Raw genomic sequence first — 22612 nt, 5'->3', positions numbered from 1 at the left:
AAGAGTCTAGGAGTCATATAAAATGCAAATCTAAATTTGACTGAGCACGTGACTGCATAAAACATTGCATCTCTCCATGCCCTATAAAAACATAAAAAGCTCTTCCCTCTTGACATGAAAAATAAACTTGTACAAATACTTATGTCCCAATTATTGATTACAGCGAAGTTATCCTACAAGGCCTTTCTCAGGTACGCTCACAGCGCTTGCAACTGGTTACGAATGCCTGTTCCACCCTTGAAGTTTTAAAAGTGGGGGCTGGACTTATTTCCGGTTTATAAGATAGGTGTCTTTTTTTTAAATATTAAAATAATGTTTATATTCTCTAGTTCGTTATATCTGTGACGTCCGACCAAATCTGTGATCGTATTTCACTATCTTAAGCACAGCTATCATGGCTGCGTGCAGACAAGCGCAATAGCAGGAACCCGACTCTGGAACAATCTCCTGCATTAAATTAGAGAACTAAAAAACATCTCAAGCTTCAGAAGACAGTTAATGACATATATAATATAGCAACAAAACGGATCGCTATTGCGCCTGTACACATTCCTTACCCTTATATTATACATTCTACCTTCAAACCAGATTTTCCTCACTTCCCAGAACTCGATATATCATAAGACAGCTGTTCATATACCTACAAATTATTTTTTATATCTGCCATTATCATTACTGCGCCACCCCACACGTCCAGAATTGCTACAGAGTGACTCCAGGAACTCTCTTCTGGGTTTAAGGGGCTCCGGAAAGGCTCAAAATCATGAAAAGTTCAATTTTTACTTTTTTGCGTTTTCTGAATCTGCAGACTATTACCTTTTAGTAGATATATAATTTATTCAATTCCGAAGACTACAACTATTTTTAATTTTTTTTTTTGAAATGTGTTCTACATGGGCGTGACCCACTGTGGCGCTGTTAAACTGCTGTCAAATGGTGTTATTATTAACGTCCGTGTTCATCAGGTACATTTTAGTGATGTGAGATAAAGTATGTGTTGTGGCTAACCTGTGATGGTTCAATATATATCGCTGGTGTGATTGTCGATTGTTTCATGTTTATTTACTCTGTTGTTATCTCGAAAATATTCGTAATTAATTCTGTTTCTTGAGTCTCTGTTTTGTTGAAGTATAATAATGAGTAAAAGTAAAGTTATTAGAAATCCTCTGAAGGCTTTTAAGAAAAGGAGAAATGTTGGAAAGCCAAAGGTATGTGTTATTTCTGTAAACAATAAAGACGATAACCAAGTGAGTGAACCTAACCTCTCAAGTACACCTGCCCATAGCAGTCAAAGTGGGAAAGAAAATACTTCACAGAAGAAGCTTGGTTCAATGAGTGAAAACTATGAATGTTTTATGGGCGAATCGGATGTGAATGAAATATTTGATATGTCGGTTCTCAAAGGAATTTTTTCAAACTGTGTAAGATGTATTCATTGTAGTGAAGTTGGTCTGGAACTCTCCATAATAAAGCACGTAGGACTTGCTAGTGAAATACAACTGAAATGTGATAAGTGTTCATACATGACCACCTTTTGGAACAGTGTTGCAGTAACTGCAACTGAAGAAAATGGTAGCAAAATCTACGAACACAACAACGAGCGATGCTTGCTTTAGACAAGGAACGCCTTCGGGCTGCAGACAGGGCTGTAAAGAGTCTAGAAATACAAGCAAGAGTAAACAGGAGGAGGAACAAGAGGAAGCTGGAGGAGGAGTTTGCAGAGGATGAAGATAATCCATCCTATGGACCTGGAATGCACTAAAAAGTTAATCCAATCTTTGTCACTCGATTCCCAAAACTTTTATTTTCTCGTACTAATTACATGTTTTCTAAGGTTCTTCCAAAGATATTTGTTTCAAACTTTCAGTAAATGATACACAGTACCTTCTGCATAATTTAACACAGCCTTTTTCCAAAAACTGTATATTTTTGAATATATAAATAAAAAATTGCAAAAAAATGTTGTGAATTTTCATTACAATTGGAAAAAAATCATCTTTAATAACTGAACTAAAATTTTGTAAAATCCCTATGCTAAGTTGTAGCCCATATTCCAATAAATAATCTGTAAAAAGTTCAACTTCCTACCTCAAATACTTTGTGAGGAAAGATGTAATTTATAAGCGTTATTTTAACATTGCAAGTATAGGGCGTTCCGGAGCCCCTTAAGCACAACTCCTGGCCACCAAACTTCCCACACACGAATATTATTGAGCATATCTGGGATGCCTTGCAACGTGCTATTCAGAAGAGATCTCCACCCCCTCCTAGTCTTACGGATTTATCGACAGCCCTGCAGGATTCATGGTGTCCATTCTCTCCAGCACTACATCAGACATTAGTCGAGTCCATGTCACATCATATTGCGGCACTTCTGCGTGCTCGCGGAGGCCCCACACGAAATTAGGCAGGTGTACCAGTTTCTTTGGCTATTCAGTAGTACAAGTACTGCCAGTATTAATCTCAGTAGTTCATAGACGGTATTATTTACTCACATTGCCATTTGAGACACTCACCTCACTTTAATACTATTTGTTGTATTGAAATTGATATTACTTAGGCACTTATGGTGTAAAGAATGTACCGTATGTGTGATGTACATGAGGGCCTGATGGTCCTAATCAGATCAGGTTAAATAAATAAATAAATGTATGAATACAGGGAACATCAGATCTCAGCACGTATATTGGTGACCGCAGGTAGAAGTATTACATATTTTACGGTCAAAATTATTATTCTTTGTGTTTAATTAAGGCTAAGTGGTTGTGATCCTTAGATACTTGGAAATGAGCTGAAGTCTTAAAGACGCCGTAATAGGAAAACGTTTCTGCCATTAGCCTTACTGACTGGCGGATAAGAGGCAATTAATTTGGAAACGACGAGCAGGCCGCATCAGCTGCCGGGAGCGACCAGAAGACATTCTTGGCGGTAATTATTTTGTAAGCAGTGTACGGAGGAAACGCTAAGGGCAGCAGTAACTGTCCGAGTGAGAGCGGCCTTACCACAACGAGTAAAACGCTCTGGACATAAAGCGTTGTGAGCTAAGACTGAATGCTGGGCTTTAGAATGGAACTTACTTTCTGTTGCGGGCATATGAAGTAGAAACACCTCTAAACTTTTCACGAGCAACGAATTACAACTCTGTGTTTGGGGCGCTACTCTTTAACCAAACCGATCGAGGTGGCAAACTGGTTAAGGCAACCCAACCTTAATCAGAAGGAGCGGCTTCCACACCCCGGGCTGCCAGCTACGTTCAGGTTTAATATGAAAGCCGGGACTGTTCCTTTCAAAAAGTAGCAGCCGATTTCCTCTCCGGACTTCTTCAATCTACAACTTGTATAACATCTCAGAAGACCTCACTGTTCACATTCGTTTCCGTTTCCGCTGCGCCAGAAAAGAATTTTTGGGCAGCTAACGAGTAAAAAGCATTGTTCTGACATTGTCATAGTTAAGTCGTAGCAGAACACATTATGACACTACTGAGGCGCAAGTTTGAACTACTATACGACCAGCATGGACCGACGAACATTATCCACTGTGTTACCAAATCTAACGTCTGGTCTGCTTAAATCATTGTTTAGCCGTCCCTATTTAGAGTATTCGTGTTCCCTTAAATCATTATTGGCGAATGTCAGGGCGGTTCCTTCTCTCCACGTTGTCGCAGAAGAGAGCTGTCGTCCGTTTCACTTACATCTCTACGGAATGCTAAACCCCCGTTTTAAAATTGTTTCGAAGATCTGTTACCCAACGTTCCTGTACCAACGGGATGTAATTTTGCGATTACTGTTGACGACTCCTCTAGCAAGGTATCCGGGATCCATTTATCGAGAGTGATGTATTTCTTTCTTGTGTTTCTACATACTGCAAATATGTGGGAATAATTTGAAATTAATAGTTTGTAAGAGATGCTATTCATAACGACAATATTCTACTTTCTCTACTCAAGAATACTGGTCAACTAATGTCACTTTATCAGATAAGAATGAAAGTGTTAATTTGTCGACTAAATACGCTGGATATTTAACTCACGGTGCTTCTTATTTTAGTAGGTAGCTATAGTACAACGCGTCTTCACAACTGTAATTGCCCTGCTCACAAAATCACTCGTTTCTTCTTGGACGCTTCAAAATCGATATACGCAGTCCTGATATGACAAAAAAATCTAAAAAATTGTCTTTTGATGGAAATAAAAAGTGTATTATATGTTGTGCTGTGGGTAAGAAGAGAGTTATAGTCTCAAGAAATGTTAAAAATAATGCTTGTAGAAGAGTCACCACGACGAACTACTCAGCAATGGCACAGAGTTAACTGACTAACTCTCTGAAGGAAAGTTGGCATATCCAGTTTCGAAGTCCGATATACAGAAAATACAGTTGTGAATGTCGTGTTACATCTAAATCTACATGATAAATCTGCAGTTCACATTTAAGTGTCTGGCAGAAACCCTCTTGGGGCCAGCCTCGCACGAAATGATGCCCTCCTGTATTACTATGCAGCTATTTACGTAGCGATGGGGACAATAAACGTAAGGTGGTCTTCGGACCAAATTACATACAACTGACAGTGGTGTCTTAGAGAGATGGCTGTGAAAAACAAACTGCCTCATCCTGTCTGTTTTAGAAGTTTAACAAGCAGTAGGAACCACGGCGCAGTTTGGCTATACTATTACATTATGAGATCACTGTCGGGGAAGAAAGTATCCTTTAAAGGTCCAGCTCGGAATAGTTTGCAGTTAATAACATCAAACGCAACTAGAGTAATAAAAGTATCTTAGGCTATCACAGAACATCATAAGTAAGCCTAGACTACGATAGTTTCCCCAGTGGCTTTGGCCAGTTAAAATAGTAACCACATTACCTGTACATTAGTTGTGTTGCATACCTTTTAGGCATTTCCTCCTAACGATGGTCTTACTAGGTTCCCCTAAAAATCGAAAGCGGTGAAGCGTGTAGAAACTGAGTGACGACAAATAAAGGGATGGGTATCCTATGGAACATTTTTGCCCTACGTAGTTATCCTCCTGTCTGTTACTTAAAAGGAAGCCATATTTATAGCAAAACTGAAGTTGTCGGTGTTTAATTCAGGTTTTATTCAAATATTGTTGATTTGTGACGTGAAACAGAGGAATGTTTCAGTAAAAATTAAAAAAGCAATTCAGAGTTATCACCTAGCGCTAGCCCCAGAAGCGCAACTTCTTCGAAGAAAGGTAAAAAAAAAAAAAAAAAAAAAAAAAAAACCGCAGAACAAAAATACCCGATGCTCATCGCTTCAATACTTCGTCGAAGTTATGTAAAACATGTTTCTGTTATTCATGAATAACTTTGGTAATTATCAATAATAAGAAGAAACTCTTGCCTTTGTCACGATGAAGAATGTTCTATTGAGTACAAAATAACCAGATATTTTATGTTTGGGCTTGTAAACGGTATCGGCAGCAAAAGCAATTGCTTTGATTACCTAAAAGCACAGAAGTACCCGCCTCCGCGACGGAGGTCGCTAATGCTTGCTTGTGAGGTGGCACTAGACACGGGGGTAAGCTAGTTCGAATCCTGGTGGTGGAAAAAAGGGGAAGGGAAGCTGAAGCGTAAAGTTCCTGATCACCAGACTTTGCACCAACGTCGTGCTTTAAGTACCAAACCTTTCCACGGTGTCTCATGAAGTGAGGGCGCATGACGCTGCTGATGGTGGTCTGTCCACCGGATGGGGATATAAAGCTTGGCAGCCCCCTCAGTGCTATTCGCGAGAAGTAGGCTATGTGCCGGCACGGGGTTTCACCCTCTCATCATCATCATCATCATCGTCATGCAACACAAACATCACGTTACACTACACGACACTGCACGCACACACACACACACACACACACACACACACACACACACACACACACACACAATAAAATGGTTCGAATGGCTCTGAGCGCTATGGGGCTTAACATCTGAGGTCATCAGTCCCCTAGAACTTAGAACTACTTAAACCTAACTAACCTAAGGACATCAGACACATCCATGCCCGAGGCAGGATTCGAACCTGCGACCTTAGCGGTCGCGCGGTTCCAGACTGAAGCGCCTTGAACCGCACGGCCACACCGGCCGGCACTCACTCTCACTCACACACACACACACACACACACACACACACACACACACGACCAAAATGAATTGCGTAACAACCATACAACATGTGCATGAATATTTTTCCAGGTGTTCCGGGGAGCTGACCTTCCCGTATGATACATTCCTTCATCTCGTTTTCTGAGATATTGTGGCGCTCTTTGCACCTTCCCAACTGCATGCAAATTTCGCACGATGCTAGAATGATCACAGTTGATCACCTTTGCCAGTTCTCAAGTACACTGACTTGGACACTCGTGGATGAATATGTTTAAACTAGCCGGCCGCTGTGGCCGAGCGGTTCTAGGCGCTTCAGACTGGAACTGCACGACCGCTATGGTCGCAGGTTCGAATCCTGCCTTGGGCATGGATGTGTGTGATGTCCTTAGGTTAATTAGGTTTAAGTAGTTCTAAGTTCTAGGGGACTGATGACCTCAGAAGTTAAGTCCCATAGTGCTCAGAGCCATTTGAACCATTTCCTTAAACTATCTTCATCAAACCCCGAAGGCCTTAGCAAACGTGGAGAGTAACCAATATCAAAACAATCCTCCTTAAAGCGAGAAAACCATTTTGTTTCTGTGCTCTGTCCAACGGCATTATACCCATACACGGGGAAAACGTTACTGGCTATTTCCGCTGCTCTTACCCCTCTATTGATCTCAGACTAAGAATGTATCAGAAATGTTCCGATTTCCCAACTTGGCACCCAATTTCTAGCGTCCATAGCTCCCCTCACTATTTTTAAATGACGAAATAACAATACTTAAACTCAAATACCAACAGTGAACTACAAATTTAAAAAATGACCGTCGATAAATAAATACATAGAAATTTTTATTGGAATACCAAAATGGAAAACAAAAAAGCTACGAAGTTATGGATCAATCTAATAACAACACCCTACGAAGTCGGACAATGTGTCGTTATTATGTCTATTACCAGCAGGTTCAGTTAATTGTAATTGCAACTAGTCACTTCAAGCGAAGTTTCTTGGAAAACTGGGTGGCGTCATAACGCAGGAATTCCAGCCACACAGAAAAAGGTAACAGTATAATAAGGCTCATTGTTAGCGGCCATTACGGGGAGCCCGGCCGTGAGTAAGGCACATAAAAGCGAGAGAACAAAAGTGCTAGGGAGCAGTCGCGGTGCGCGAGGCGTGGCTGTCAGCGGGAGGTGTGAGCAAGACGTCAGCCGGCCGGGGCAGCTCAGTTTATTGCGGCCGGCTCGCTGCTGCGGAGATAGGCGGCGTTATAAACCAATTTACGCTCGGCGGGCCTGAGTAATTGGCGGTGATAAGGGCGCGCGCGAGGCCCCGCGTGGCGGCCCGCTCCGTGGCGATTAGTTCGTTATTCGGCGGCGCCGATTTATTGTGCACGCGCGCTTCTAAATCGCGATGGCTGCCGCACTGGCGGGCGGCGCGAGGCGCGAGGCGCTAGGCGCGAGGTTCGCTAATCGCGCCATCGCCGCCCGCGCAGACTTACGAGGCCGCCGCCGGCGTTAATTGGCAGCGCAGCGCAGCCCGCCGCCAGCTCGCGAATCTCTGCAAACAGCCAACTTGCGGGAAATCTCCACTCTGCGACGACGACCGGGTAAACACGGGCAGAAAGGCTGTTACAGAACTGCAAAACACGTTACATGCTCGCGCATTATGATCCCCTTGCAGAGTGAAAACGTTCTGTGTAGCACTCGGTACGAATTCCGCAAACGACGATCGTGTGGAGACTAGCTCGTTCTCTTCGTCCACGACAGCCAGAAGGCAGTAGAAAGCACCCCCCCCCCCCCCCCCAGATTGATGCCACGTTGAATGTTTTCCGCACTGTGACCTGATGAACAAATTGCGAGCATAAGGAACATCAGACCGGCTTTGTGATCGTGATCGGTTTGATGAGTTCCTAGCAAAGTAAACCTAGCAACCTAGCATGTCATTCTTAACGAAGAGAGAAGTTCAGACGAAGGGGAAACTATGAGTCTACCCTGAGCAATGTTGCAATGTTATAGCGCTTTTTTTTCCTGTATTGAGTTTCGATTCCCCCCCGAAGGGGGCGGGCTGGCAGCAGCTTAGTACGCCGCTCTTCCCACCGACAGAATTTTTAAAACATAAGAACAAGACAATAAACAGTAAAAGCAGGCGATAAAAACGATGACTTAAATTGTAAAATGTCGGAAAATTGAGGAAGTTAAAACATAAAACGTAGGGTTGGCGATGCTACTAAAGTACACAGGAAGCAGACAGGTAAATATTAGACAGACAATTACAGAAAACACAGCGACAATCTGGTTTCTGTTGGCAAGAGATGTAAAAATCACACCCAGCGATAGTATGATTTTCGTTCGCAACACTTCGGAAAAGACGCACAACACTTAACACTCACTTGAAACACTGTACTAAAAAATTAGCACGAAGATGACACACCACAGCCAAGGGCAGATTTGGGGGGGGGGGGGGGGGGAGACCTGGACAGATGAGGGGAAAAAAAGGGGGGGAGGAGAGGAAAAACGAAGAGGGGGGGACGACGGAGGGAGAGAACTCATAAAGGGGGGGGGGGGGGATGTTATAGCGCCATTCTGATCGACAAAATATGCAAATGACCTGATGCGTAACGTGGGAAGATATATGAGAATGGTGCTTTTGCTTATAGATAAGTCGCAAGACTAAAAGCATGTAGCGAAATTCAGAAGACCTGCAGTGTATCGATGCTTGGTACAAGGGTTGGCAGTTGATTCGCAACAAAGACAAATATAACGCGTTGCGTGTAAATAAACTATGTGATCTTTAATACCCGGACACCTAGTTGAAGATGACTTACAAGTTCGTGGCGCCTCCATCGGTAATGCTGGAATTCAATATGGTGTCGGCCCACCCTTAGCCTTGATAACAGCTTCCACTCTCGGAGGCATACGTTCAATCAGGTGCTGGAAGATTTCTTGGGGAATGGCAGCTCATTCTTTACCGAATACTGCAGTGAGGAGAGGTATCGATGTCGGTCGGTGAGGCCTGGCACGAAGTCGGCGTTCCAAAACATCACAAAGATGTTCTATAGGATTCAGGTGAGGATTCTGTGCAGGACAGTCGATTAAAGGGATGTTATTGTCGTGTAACCACTCCGCCACAGGCCGTGCATTATGAACAGGTGCTCTATTGTGTTGAAAAATACAATCGCTATCCCCGAATTGCTCTTCAACAGTGGGAAGCAAGAAGTTGCTTAAAACATCAATATAGGCCTGTGTTGTGTCAGTGCCACGCAAAACAACAAGGGGTGCAAGCCCCCTCCATGAAAAACACGACCACACCATAGGACCACTGCCCCTGAATTTTACTGTTGGCACTACACACGCTGGCAGACGATGTTCACCGGGAATTCGCCATATCCGCACACTGCCATCGGATAGCCACATTGTGTACCGTGATTCGTCACTCCACACAACGTTTTTCCACTGTTCAATCGTTCAATGTTTACGCTCCTTACACCAAGAGAGGCGTCGTTTGGCGTTTACCGGCATGATATATGGTTTATTAGCAGCCGCTCGACCATGAAATGCAAGTTTTATCACCTCCCGCCTTACTTTCATAGTACTTGCAGTGGATCCTGATGTAGTTTGGAATTCTTATGTGATGGTCCGGATAGACGTCCGCCTATTACAAAATGGCTCTGAGCACTATGCGACTTAACTTCTGAGGTCATCAGTCGCCTATAACTTAGAACTAATTAAACCTAACTAACCTAAGGACATCACACACATCCATGCCCGAGGCAGGATTCGAACCTGCGACCGCAGCGGTCGCTCGGTTCCAGACTGTAGTGCCTAGAACCGCACGGCCACTCCGGTCGGCCCGCCTATTACACATTACGATCCTCTTCAACCGTCGGCGGTCTCTGTCAGTCAACAGACGAGGTCAGCCTGTACGCTTTGGTCTGTGAATGTCCCTTCACGTTTCCACATCACTATGATACCGGAAAGAGTGGACCTAGGGATGTTTAGTAGTGTGGAAATCTCGCGTACAGACGTATGACAAGTGACACCCAATCACCTGACCACGTTCGAAGTGCGTGACTTCCTCGGAGCGCCCCATTCTGCTCTCTCACGCTGTCTAATGACTGCTGAGGTCGCTGATATGGAGTACCTGGCAGTAGGTGGCAGCACAATTCACGTAATATGAAAAACGCATGTTTTTAGGGGTGTCCGGATACTTTTGATCACATAGTGTAGCAAGAAAGTCCAATTACTGAACAATTACACAGGTGCTAGGCGCAGGTAGGCAACCACTTGATACACCTCTGGTGCCAGTTGTCTTACTGCAGCCATGTAGCACTTCTTCGAAGGTTTCCTCTGCGAAAGCACATTGTTAAAATCCTCAATAAATGTGGGAGGAGGGCGGCGTGCCACCGAAGTTATTGCCGAACTGGTGGCTTTAGAGTTCTATTCACGCAGCTATCAATGTTGGGCAGAATTTTGATGAAATTTAGTGGTAATGGGACATAATTAACACACTTTACACGTCACATGATTTCTGCGTTGTGGCCTTCTTTTAGCACGTGTCGACACTTTGCTGTCTGGAGCATCGATGAGCCCGACGACGACGTCGCATGGGCGCCACTCTTTTGCACCGTTACAGAGGAAGGTTGTAGACAGCTTTGAGAGAAATATCAAATATATGCTGCGCAAGACATTACAGTTACTGGGTTTCGAAAGCGTGATCCTCTAATTCTGTTGCACAGTGTAACTAGCGGTCAGTAGTCTCATTATTTGCTACCGCGACTAGACTTCGGTGATTACGTAGCACTCATAATCATTAAAGAAAGAGAGAACACATTGCCAGGATCACATTTTCACCTTCCAGATCCTTTTCAAAATTTGAGGGAACTGGAAAGGATAGATATATTTTTGTAACTTTGGCGCCGTTCTTCTGAGACGAAACTAATCTTTTCTATTTTCGTCTTTCATTTCGAAGGAAAAACAAACTTTGCAGAGCATAGTTTCCCTATAAATGCTATAATCAGACGCGGACGTTCAGTATCAAATATCAGCATATTTTCGTTTCATGGATAGTTCAGAAGAACATCAGCACAAGAAATTTATATCGAACGTTCGATGACATTCTTGAGGACTGTAATGATTTGTGAACGATCTTAAGAATTTGATAATACATTTATTTAAGCGATTTTATTCCGCTTTTTATTTCTGTTGTGGTTACGTCAATAGACAACGGAAGTTTATAAAACGTTACCTTTAATTTTCAATAGTTATTCGGAATACTGTGTGCAATATTGCAGTCAAATTGAGAGATCGAACAAAGATTTTTGAAAGTGTGATCCCAGCCATTTATACCTTCCCAACAAAACTACTTTTTGGCACGTGTAATAATTCCGGGAATCTGGTACACGTTATTAATGCGGCGATGTTCCATTAAGCAAAAACACCCGTCCGTTAGGACGCCCAAAGTTGTTAAAGAAATGTAAATTTATTCGAGCGTATAGGAGCTTAAATTAAAAATTTACATAATACACTCCAGCAGCGGCCATCGCTACGGCGGTTACCTAGTAACGTACCGGACGAAGTGGAGCGAACCACGGGGAAGAGCACGCAAACGCGTGTACTCATTAGTGTCTGAAGACGCTAATGCTGTCCGTGTTGCCAGCCTGTCATCGAACTGTTCCCGTCACGGAAGTCTGGCCACTGGTTACCTGTGATTCCGTAATCGTACCCGTCAGCGCATGCGCATTAGCGCGTGGCAAGGAGCGCTCACGCAACACAGCCGTGATATTCGGAGCAGCTTAGCATGATACCGTGTGGCAATATTGGCTTAAGGATAAACCCGAACAGTCATGTCGATCACCTGTGCCCAAGAAGTTATCCTTCACAATGACAGGCATGTTACGTCTGGCGTACACTCTAGGCTTTCGGGGAATTATTTGATAGATGATAATACCGGTGTATGAATAACGCTGTCATTGCTGCGGAAATTGGAGTGCTCTGCGCACACACTTGGCGGTATCAGAGAGGAGCAGTAATAAGAGGGAATATGTTAGCCAACAGCGTAATTATTTCGTCTCTGTTTGTTGTTTATGGTTTGTCGTAGACAAGTAATAAAACTCTATGAAACCTGGAACTCTATTGCCGGCCTGAGTGGCCGTGCGGTTCTTGGCGCTACAGTCTGGAACCGCGTGACCGCTACGGTCGCAGGTTCGAATCCTGCCTCGGGCATGGATGTGTGTGATGTCCTTAGGTTAGTTAGGTTTAAGTGGTTCTAAGTTCCAGGGGACTGATGACCACAGCAGTTAAGTCCCATACTGCTCAGAGCCATTTTTTGGAACTCTATGAAACTTGGACCATATATAGAAAGAACCGCTGCAGTATAGTACAGAAGGTAGCCAATTCAGAGGAATACTACTAGACTGAGCCGGCCGGGGTGGCCGAGCGGTTCTAGGCGCTACAGTCTGGAACCGCGCGACCACTTCGGTCGCAGGTTCGAATCCTGTGTCGGGCATGGATGTGTGTGATGTCCTTAGGTTAGTTAGTTTTAAGTAGTTTTAAGTTCTAGGGGACTGAAGACCTCAGAAGTTAAGTCCCATAGTGCTCAGAGCCATTTCAACCATTTGCTAGACTGATTTGTTACCTGTGTGTTGAGTCAACACTTGAATATTACGGATATTACGGGGATGCTTCCTGAACTTAAACGGAAATGTCTGGAGGGAAAACGTTGTTCTTTTCACGAAACAGCACAGAGAAAACTTAGAGAACCGGCATCTGTGGCTGACTGAGAAGAATTCTACTGTTCTACTGCCGGCAACGTACACGTAGCGTAAGGACAGCGTAGTCGCACGTACGGACGCGTGTAGATAGTCTTTTTTCTTTGCTCCCTTTGTGAGTGTAACAGGAAAGGGAACGACTGCGCTATACATTGCATGGTGTTTTGGGGAGTATGTATGTAGATGTAGAGGGAATACTAAGCCTTAAAACTCAGCCCATTATCTGACGGTAGTGCGAACAGACTGCTCTATGTAATTAGTATTAGGTTGACGAAACTGTAAACTACTCGTAACCTGAGTCCAAGGCAGTTATTTACGTGGCATAACATTGCCACGGCGATTTGAACCTGGAATCATTGTGTGCGTCTGCAGAATGCCAACCGCCTTGCTAGCCATAGCGAGGAGCGCGATTCGTTGGACGTTGTCTCGCTGCTGCGGCAGAAACACGTCTAAACACGGTCCTGAAATACTTCCTCCTCACGTCAAACCTATTTGGAAAATCAAAAATATTTGTTGATGTGGAAACAAAAAGTATCCAAGTCAACATTCGTACGGAAACGTTTAGTTTCTGAGTCATTGAGGAAGAAGGTGGGAATATTGTTTCCGAGGTATTGTGAACCATCGATGAACTGTTATGAATCTTTCACACAGTTATTAGGTCGTCTCAGTTTTTCCACAACTGATTGACATTTAAAATACAAATAGGTGAATTGCCCACTACTTTGATTCTTCGAATTTTTAGTAGAAGAAATGAGGGTGCTGGGATTCAGATAGTAGACTCCACGTAACGTTGACACCACAGTTCACCCTCCACTCTGATATAGCAGATATAGTCAGTGGCTCACAACGCGTGGGTCATCGGTTCGAAACATATCTCTGGGATTACTTATCATTTAAAGTTATTGATCCCTGGAAATTTCTTGCGCTTTCGTATTAATTGTGTACTGGAATCTGCTAGAACATGCCACGTATATATGAAAAAGGAGCTCTCTCTACTGAGGTAGACTAGCTCTGTGAGTTCTCTAGTGTGGGGTGAGTAAAAGCGGTTTCGGTGTGAAGTATTCGTCTTTGATGACTAATCTGCTCCCGCAAGTGATACATGGTTTAAGATTCTCCATAACAATATAGCTACAGATGCTGTTTAGTTTTTGAAAATATGTTCTCGATTACTGTTTTTAGAGCAAAGCGATAACGGGATTTCATAAGTTTTACGAGCGGCCGTAGGTTTCGCATCAAGGACGTTTCCGCGCGCTTTCCATGTGGCGTTAGTGGATGACAACTGACACCAAAGTGCCGCCGGACATATGCTGTCGTTAGGTAATGAAAGACCAACCACTAGCTCGCTCTGTGCGTGGGCTGTCGGGGAGGTAGCCCAATACCGCAGGAACCTTGCTGCGGTAGGAATAGATACGGGCACGAGAACCGCGTCTTGTTGGTTCCTGAACTTGGGCTGTAGATGACCAAGCATCAGTTTATGACTGAATATCAGAAACAGTCCCAGGTAGCGCAAATACTGTTGTTGTATTCGAGAGGAGAAATTCGAATCCCCATTCGTTCATGCTCACCTATACTTTGCCTTCTTAAATCTCTTAGGTAAATACCAAAACGAATCCTCCAACAGGAACACGGCCGACACTATTACCTGCTCTTGTCCAGATGAGTTAGCGCCTGTCCCCAATAGCTTCGACATCGACGATACATTAAAATCAACTCTATTCCGATGGAGACTGGGAGTGGCGAAGGTTTCTAGCTGTGCACAAATTCCTGATCAAACAATTTTACTATTACTTTGATTCGTATACAATACTGTCTCAGAAATCGCTTACCGAGCTAGATGGCGCAGTGGTTAGCACGCTGGCCTCGATTCGGAAGGACGACGGTTCAAATCCGCGTCAGACAATCAAAACGTAGGTTCTTCTTGATATCCCTAAGTCGCTCCAGGCAAATGTCGAGATGTTTCTTCAAAATGATACGAAAGATTTCCTTTTCCATTCTTAATAAAAAGAAAAGAATTGCAGCTTGTGCTCCATCTCTGATGACATGGAAATGGACGGGACATTAAACCCTAATGTTCCTTCCTTCCCTCCTTCAGGAATCGCTCATCGCTAGCTCAGCAAACGAAACGTTCGTGTTTGTGTGACATACAGAACTTCGTCTGTTATTCTCTAAGATGTCAAACTAGACGTTCTCGTTCCCTGCTACAGATTCTCGTTGTTATTGTAGTCTTCAGAATGAAAACATCTTGCTTCTACAATTTTTGCCCTATATTAACAAAATGACGATTCCATGGTGCCCCAGGTTGTGTCCAATTTACAGAGTTCTTCTTTTTGTCGAGCTGTACCGTAAATTTCATTTCTCCTCAATTCGATTCATTACCTCCGGAATAGCGGAGAAAGGAAATTTGTGGCGCAACTCGGCAAAAAGAAGGGATCTGTTGGTAGGACACATCCTATGGTATCATGGAATCGTCATTCGGCAACCTAGGGAAATGTGTGTGTGTGTGTGGGGGGGGGGGGGGGGGGAGGGTACTATGAATAGAGTAGACCAAGGGATGAACGCAGTAAGCAAGTTAAATGGCTGTACAATGCAGCAGTTACGCAGGAATGAAGAGGCTTGAACAGGACAGATCACTGTGAAGAGCTATATTCAACCAGTTTTCCGACCGAAGACTGTAACAACAACCTTCTCATTAGTAATCCGATCCACACACCTAGCCTTCAGCATTCCTCTGTAGTATCACATTTCAGAAGTTTCTCTGGACTATTTTATCGGCCACGTTTTAATACATAGAAGGCTTCACGTCTCCACACGAATACCTCAAGAGAAGAGTTATTAACACTTAAGTTTATGTTCGATGTTAACAGACTTCGCGTCTTCAGAAACGTTTATCTGCTATTTCCAGTCTGTATTTTATATCCCTTTCAGATAGACCTGCGTCAATTACTTTGCTGCCAACTACTTTTCATGTCTCATTTTCTAATCTAATTCGCTCAGCATCATCTGATTTAAATGGACTGTTTTATTATCCTAGTTTCCCTTATAACTTCTATTCAAGACACTGTCCATTCAGTTCGTCTGATCTTGCAAATTCCTTCTCATCTCTGATAAAATTACAATATCAGCGAAAAATCTCAAAGTTTTTGTTACTTCTCCCTGAAATTTAATTCCCTTTTCAAATTTCTACTCGATATCCTTCACATGTTGCTCATTTGACTGAGTAAATAACATCAGGGATAGGACCATGTCTCAGTTCTTCTTCAGCTATTCGTTTTCGTTCATGCTGTTCGGCTCTTGCACGGGAGGTGTTCAATAAGTAACGCAACACATTTTTATCTTGCCCTATTTCAGTTTTAAAAATGTGGAATTTGTCGTGGGATATCGTAAAATATTCCCGCTTCAGCCTATATAGTTTCATGAAGTGCCGATAGGTGGCAACGTTATACGTAGCCTTCAAAATGGCGTCTGCAACGGAAGTGCTTTCCAAGCAGAGAGTTGTGATTGAGTTTCTTTTGGCGGAAAACCAGAACATCGCAGACATTCATAAGCGCTTGCAGAATGTCTACGGAGACCTGGAAGTGGACAAAAGCACGGTGAGTCGCTGGGGCAGGTGTCTGACATCATCGCAACGAGGTCGCAATAATTTGTCCGATCTCCCGCGTGCCGGCTGGAGCACGCAGGTGTGCTACCCTCAGGAGATTGGAGAAATGACTTCAGTATGTTCGTCGCCACAAAAATGTAAACGAACTTCTCGTTATCCGTGACAACGCAAGGCCTCACACCCTGTGCACCCCAGAGGAGCTCACAAAACTTCGTTGGACTGTTCCGTCTCATCCACGATACACACCGGATCTCAGATCTTCCCACTTCCATTAGTTTGGCTCTGTCAAGGACGCACTCAGCAGGAAGCAGTACGTGGATGATTGGGGGGGAGGGTTATTGATGCTCCCAGACATTGGCTCTGACGTCGGCCAATAGAGGGCCCTCCCATTAAATTGAACGGAGATTATGGTGAAAAATAGGCCTTTGTAGTCAAAAGAGTGGGAACTATATGGTGTACTGGGATCTGAATAAAACGCCCCTCGTAACTGCAGTGTGGTTTCTATACCAGTGGATAACTAATCGCTCCCTATATTTTATCGTTGCTACCTTCAGAATTTCAGAATTGCAGCTTGTTGATTGCATGAAATGGGCAGTATAAAGTGGATGTGGAGGGAAGTGCGGTACTCACGGGCGATGTCGAAATAGCGGGCCTCCTCGAGCAGCAGGTCGATGTCGCTGAAAGTGTCCGGCAGCAGCAGCCGCGAGTTGCGCATGAAGTTGAGGATGTGCCGGAACATGCCGCCGTCGCGGTCGATGAAGTAGTGCTGCTTCAGCGAGTCCAGGACGATCGGGATGCTGCCGTTGAACAGCTTCGCCAGCCGGGACTCGGGGAACCTGCGCGCAGACACACACCGAGCGTAACAACAGGCAAGGCACCCGCAGCCTTTCAGAGGACATTACTCACACATTTCACATTAAGCAACCTGAATACATCTAGAATGCTTCCAATAAATCTGGCTATTTAACAAAACTGTGTCAAGGCGTGCTTTTTTCACCTGTGACAGTTTCATCAAAATGGATTCGTTTTCTCGAATCTGGTTATGTGACTAAGGTGCGATATCGGAGATACATTTTCAGAAATCCGGAACGAAAGAAGATGCGTGTTTAAAGTCTCGTCGAGAATGAGGTCACTAGAGACAGATGCATACCTGTCCGAAGGAACATTGCTTGCCGGCCAGTGCGACCGAGCGGTTCTAGGCACTTCAGTCTGGAACCGCCCGACCGCTACGGTTGCAGGTTCGAATCCTGCCTCGGCCATGGATGTGTGTGATGTCCTTAGGTTAGTTAGGTTTAAGTAGTTCTAAGTTCTAGGGACTGATGACCTCAGATGTTAAGTCCCATAGTGCTCAGAGCCATTTGAACCATTTGAACATTGCTTCGTACTTCTTAATAATACAGCCACTGCTATTTCGTATTTATTCGCCAATACTTCTCCTTCGTATCTCAATAAGTATGTGCTTCCTGGAAGGGAATACACGTAACGTACGAGTGCAGGTTGTGACACGTGGCCGACGACGTAGGGAAAGTTGCGTCTGACAGTGATACGAGCACGGATGGCCGAAGCGGTTACTGCAACCGCTTGCATAAAGCGGGAAATTCGGGTTTGGCACAAATTTTCACTGTCGTCATTATTCCAGTGGTTAATATTGGCAACAGCGAATGTATATCCTCTGTTTCTTGCCGATTGTAGTCGCCACAGTGTACCATACTTACTGCTATTTCGTGTTTAGGAATTCTGAATCAATACTAATCACCCTCCGCGAGCCGAGAGCTCGCAAGAACTTTTGTGGGGTGTGATTGTTGGCGTGCGTCGCTGGAAAAAGGAGCATGGGGCAAAAGTGCGTCTTCTCGTTTTAAATTAATGAGGGTAGCGCTTTTCTTTCTTCCTTTTTTTTCACGTGACCAGTGCAACCAACCAGAATTATCGACAATGAAACTATGTATTACATCATCATGAAGTGTCAGTCCTTCTCTTTTATATGTGCCATACCCATCAACTACTGGCTGCAGATTCCATTGAGCAATTAAGATGCAAAGCAAGAGATACCAGTGATATGTAAGTGCACCTGGGCTTCGGTTGGACGGTTTGTGCGTGAGTATGGAACCTTAGCTGTAGCCTGGCATAAAAAGTGTGAGTGATGGTGAGCTAAATTTACGTATGGAGTCACCACTGAACAGAAGACGTCGAACTAATGAGATTGTCGATCGTCCGCTTAAAGGGGTAGGACTGTAGGACGTAAAACGGGCCGGTTTGGAGCAGGAGAGGCACCACAGGATATTTTAATTTCCACTGTCAATACATTAACAAATAAATTCATAAAACTTTGTCAGCATGACCAGGAAGGATTCAGGATTCCCACTCACAACAGCAGAAATTCAGAAACATAACGAAATAAATTTTTTTACATGTGAAATTCCATCATTTTTTGACTTATTATTAGCTGCATTTGTTGCTATAGGTATACTTTCCTTCATAAGTAAGAGACATTCTTCGATGAATTTTGCACAGCATACAAACAATACTTACAGGTGTATGAAACTCTTGAATTTATTTAATATATGAAAAAATGAATGAGGCGTTACATTTTAAACTTCATACTTAGAAAAAAAACTGAAGTTTTAAAGTTAATTATCTCAATTTTTACACAGTTTTTAATATGTTTGGAAAATTGTAGAGTTTCATACACCTGTAAGTAGGGTTTGTATGCTGTGCAAAATTCATCGAAGAAAAGTGTACCTAAAGCAACAAATGAAGCCAGTAGTAAGTGAAAAAAATGACGAAATTTAACACGTAAAAAAATGATTTTGCTATGTTTTTGAACTTCCACTGCTATGAGTGTGAATTCTGAATCGTTTCTGGTCATGCTGACGAAGGTTTCCTGTGGTGCCTCTCCTGCTCCAAGTCGGCCCGTTTGATGTTCTACTCCCCTTATGATCGGCATTGTCCTTTCCAACGGCGCCATCCCAGCATTCACCTCACAGGGTCTATAGAAACTACAGAATGCAGGTGTGATTTCCGTTGTTCCAGAACACGAGTCCGGTGCCTTATCACGGCATCACCTTTTCGGTCGGAAATCTGGAGGTGGGAGAAGCTTCCACCAATAGAACATTTCTGCTGACGGAAAAAGGTACCTGATTATGAAATCAGTCAATATTCCCTATTAAATTACAACCTCCACACCGTCCTATGGTGTGAAGGTGTATAATTCTGTAATAATGATAAAAAATCTGAAAAGCAAGGATAAATAATAACATGAATGAGTTTGTGAAATAAGGTATTTAAAATGGTTCAAATGGCTCTGAGTACTATGGGACTTAACATCTACCGAGCGAGGTGGCGCAGTGGTTAGCACACTGGACTCGCATTCGGGAGGACGACGGTTCAATCCCGTCTCCGGCCTTCCTGATTTAGGTTTTCCGTGATTTCCCTAAATCGTTTCAGGCAAATGCCGGGATGGTTCCTTTGAAAGGGCACGGCCGATTTCCTTCCCAATCCTTCCATAACCCGAGCTTGCGCTCCGTCTCTAATGACCTCGTTGTCGACGGGACGTTAAACACTAACCACCACCACCACTTAACATCTGAGGTTATCACTCCCCTAGAACTTAGAACTACTTAAACCTAACTAACCTAAGGACATCACACACATCCATGCTCGAGGCAGGATTCGAACCTGCGACCGTAGCAGTCGCGCGGTTCCAAACTGAAGCATCTAGAACCGTTCGGCCACCGTGGCCGGCGAAATAAGGTATTAGGACAGATACTGAGTAGAAAGTGGCAGAAAAGAAGTTTTTGGACAATGTGATTAACTGATTAGTAATACACATCCTGAAGCGTGGTGTTAATGAACCGATGAGTTTTGTAAATCTGACATTACATCGACTACGTTGCGTATAGCTTCGCAACGATTAAATGTAGAAGAACAACTAAAGAAATAACGAACCGCATCGTACTGTGCCTCTGCTGAGAACATTCTATGACACCAGCAGCGGTACCATATGCTGCTCCGTAGACGAGCAGAGGGTCACCACCAAAGTACCACGGATGCCGCTGGCCACCTGCTGCGAGCAGGCTCGACGCAAAAATCTGTGCCGGCGAGATTTACGGGGGGCCGTTAGCTGTGCTGTGGCTGAACCCAGGGACCCCGCGACACAGTTACAGCGGAGCCAGGAGACAGTCCGGTTGGCCTGGTCGGCCAGCCCCAGTACGCAGACTGCGGGACACGGGCACCGCTATCCCGTATGCGGGGTTAAGTTTAACACGGTGACGTGGTGCCATTTTATTTACATTTTTTTGGGTGGAGGATCGGGGGGGTTACAGGTATCAGACTTCTGACTGGTTTAATGCGCTAGTCACTCTCCAGAGCCAACCTCTTCACCTCAGAGTAACACTTGTAGCCAATCTCCTCAGTTGTTTGTTGCATGTATTTAAATCTCTGTCTTCCTCTGCGGCTACGCCAGCTGCACCACCTTTCAGTACCGTGGAAGTTGTTCCTGTCCTTTACTCTTGTCAATGTTTTCTTCATGTTCCTCTCCTAGCCGATTCTGCTAAAAAAACATTCTCAATTCTTTTCTTATCGGCCCTGCTATTGGTTAACATTCTTCTGCAAGCACCACATCACAAACCCACTTCAATTCTCTTCTTTTCACATACTTCATGATTTGCTTGCATACAATCTCAGAAATTTCTTCCTCCAATGAAGATCGATGTTTAATAGTAGTAGACATCTTTTGGCTAGGAATTACCTCTTGCACTATGTCAGTCTATTTTTATGTCCTCCTTGCTTCCTCTGTCATGTGTCACTTTGCTTCCAGGTAGCAGCCCCCTCCATATTGTCTAGTTCGTTATTTTGTTATTAAGTTTTTCACTAATCTCATGTGTGCTACTCTTTATTACTTTTGCGTTTCTCCCGCCGACTCTCAATCCACACTATATGCCCATTCTATTCAACAGGTCACGCAGGTCTTCCTCACTTTGACTGAGGATAGCAATGCCATCTGTGAACTTTCTTATCCATACCTTTCACCTTGAATTTTAATTCCATTCCTGAACCTTTCTTTTATCTCCTTCATTACTTCTCCTATGCATAAATTAAACAGTAATGGCGAAAGGCTACATCACTGCGTTATACCCTTTGTAATTCTGTAAGTTCGTTCTTGATCTTCCATTCTTATTATTCTTTTTTGGATACTGTACACGTTGAACATTACCAGTCTTTCGCTATAGCCCATAACTTTTTTCGTGAAAATGTCGAACACCTTGCACCATTTTGCACTGTTTACTGCTTTTCCTAGGTCGAAAAATCCTGCGAATGTGTCTTATTTTTCTTACGTCTGGCTTCTATTATCAAGCACGTCAGAAATGCATCACTGGTGCCTTTACCTTTCCTAAAGCTAAACAGATCGTTATCTGACATGTGAACTTTCTTTGCCATTCTATGAGGAAGAAATATTCCTATTCAGAAGATAACAAATGGATGCAGTGCCTGGTCATTGCTTTGTCTGTACACTGCCAGGGCAGTGGGGCATTGCCTCGTTGCGTTCTCTAAGAACGCTCGGTGACAGCGAGGTGTCCGCCAAGCCGGCGCCTCACATAGGCACATTATTTTGCCATTTCGGTTATTCTTCCCACGCCGCGGGCTCCCCACATGCACTTTAACAGAGCAAGCTGACTGGTAGACAGTAGCTGACGCTTGCTGACGTAACAAGGCGCCGCGAGCGTTTGGTGGCAAGCGTCTCAATTGGAGTAGGATTTTTCGTGGTGTTTTGGAGGAGTTGTGTGCGGTGATTTGCACGTGTGATTGGGACTAAGATCCGCGATCTTCCACTGTTGGCAGCCATACGGCTTGATGGAGTCGGCGTATCTTAATTTTTTTCGGAGTTTGTCTAGAGAATGGGATTTCTCAGCGGTGTCTATTCCCGACCGCCGGAGAGAGAAGACGAAGTAGAGACCGGAGATCGATTGAGTTAAGAATGTTCACTGTCTCGGTAGTCCGGACAGCATTTTTCTTGTAGGCACTGATCTGGACCACTTGCCAGCGTAACCCGAGCTCGATATCACGAGTTATCGGAATGTCATCCACGGCCGCAGCTCGGCACGGTGGTCGGCAGTCCTGATTATAGCCTGAACTGCAGCCCACCACTGATAGCG

At 44.0% G+C, this 22612-nt stretch overlaps 1 protein-coding gene across 1 annotated transcript in view; it reads right to left on the bottom strand.

The window, feature by feature from the left end:
* Positions 1 to 22612, bottom strand: part of LOC124612080 (BTB/POZ domain-containing protein kctd15) — a 607697-nt gene that overhangs the window by 12071 nt on the left and 573014 nt on the right. The window contains exon 5 of the mRNA XM_047140298.1: positions 17091 to 17296. Coding sequence (XP_046996254.1) covers positions 17091 to 17296 — 206 coding nt within the window. The remainder of the gene's footprint in view (positions 1 to 17090; positions 17297 to 22612) is intronic.

The sequence above is a fragment of the Schistocerca americana genome, chromosome 1, assembly GCF_021461395.2.
Source record: "Schistocerca americana isolate TAMUIC-IGC-003095 chromosome 1, iqSchAmer2.1, whole genome shotgun sequence".
Lineage (NCBI taxonomy): Eukaryota > Metazoa > Arthropoda > Insecta > Orthoptera > Acrididae > Schistocerca > Schistocerca americana.
The sequence above is the reverse complement of the archived record's forward strand: the minus strand, read 5'-3'. Positions and strand labels throughout refer to the sequence as shown.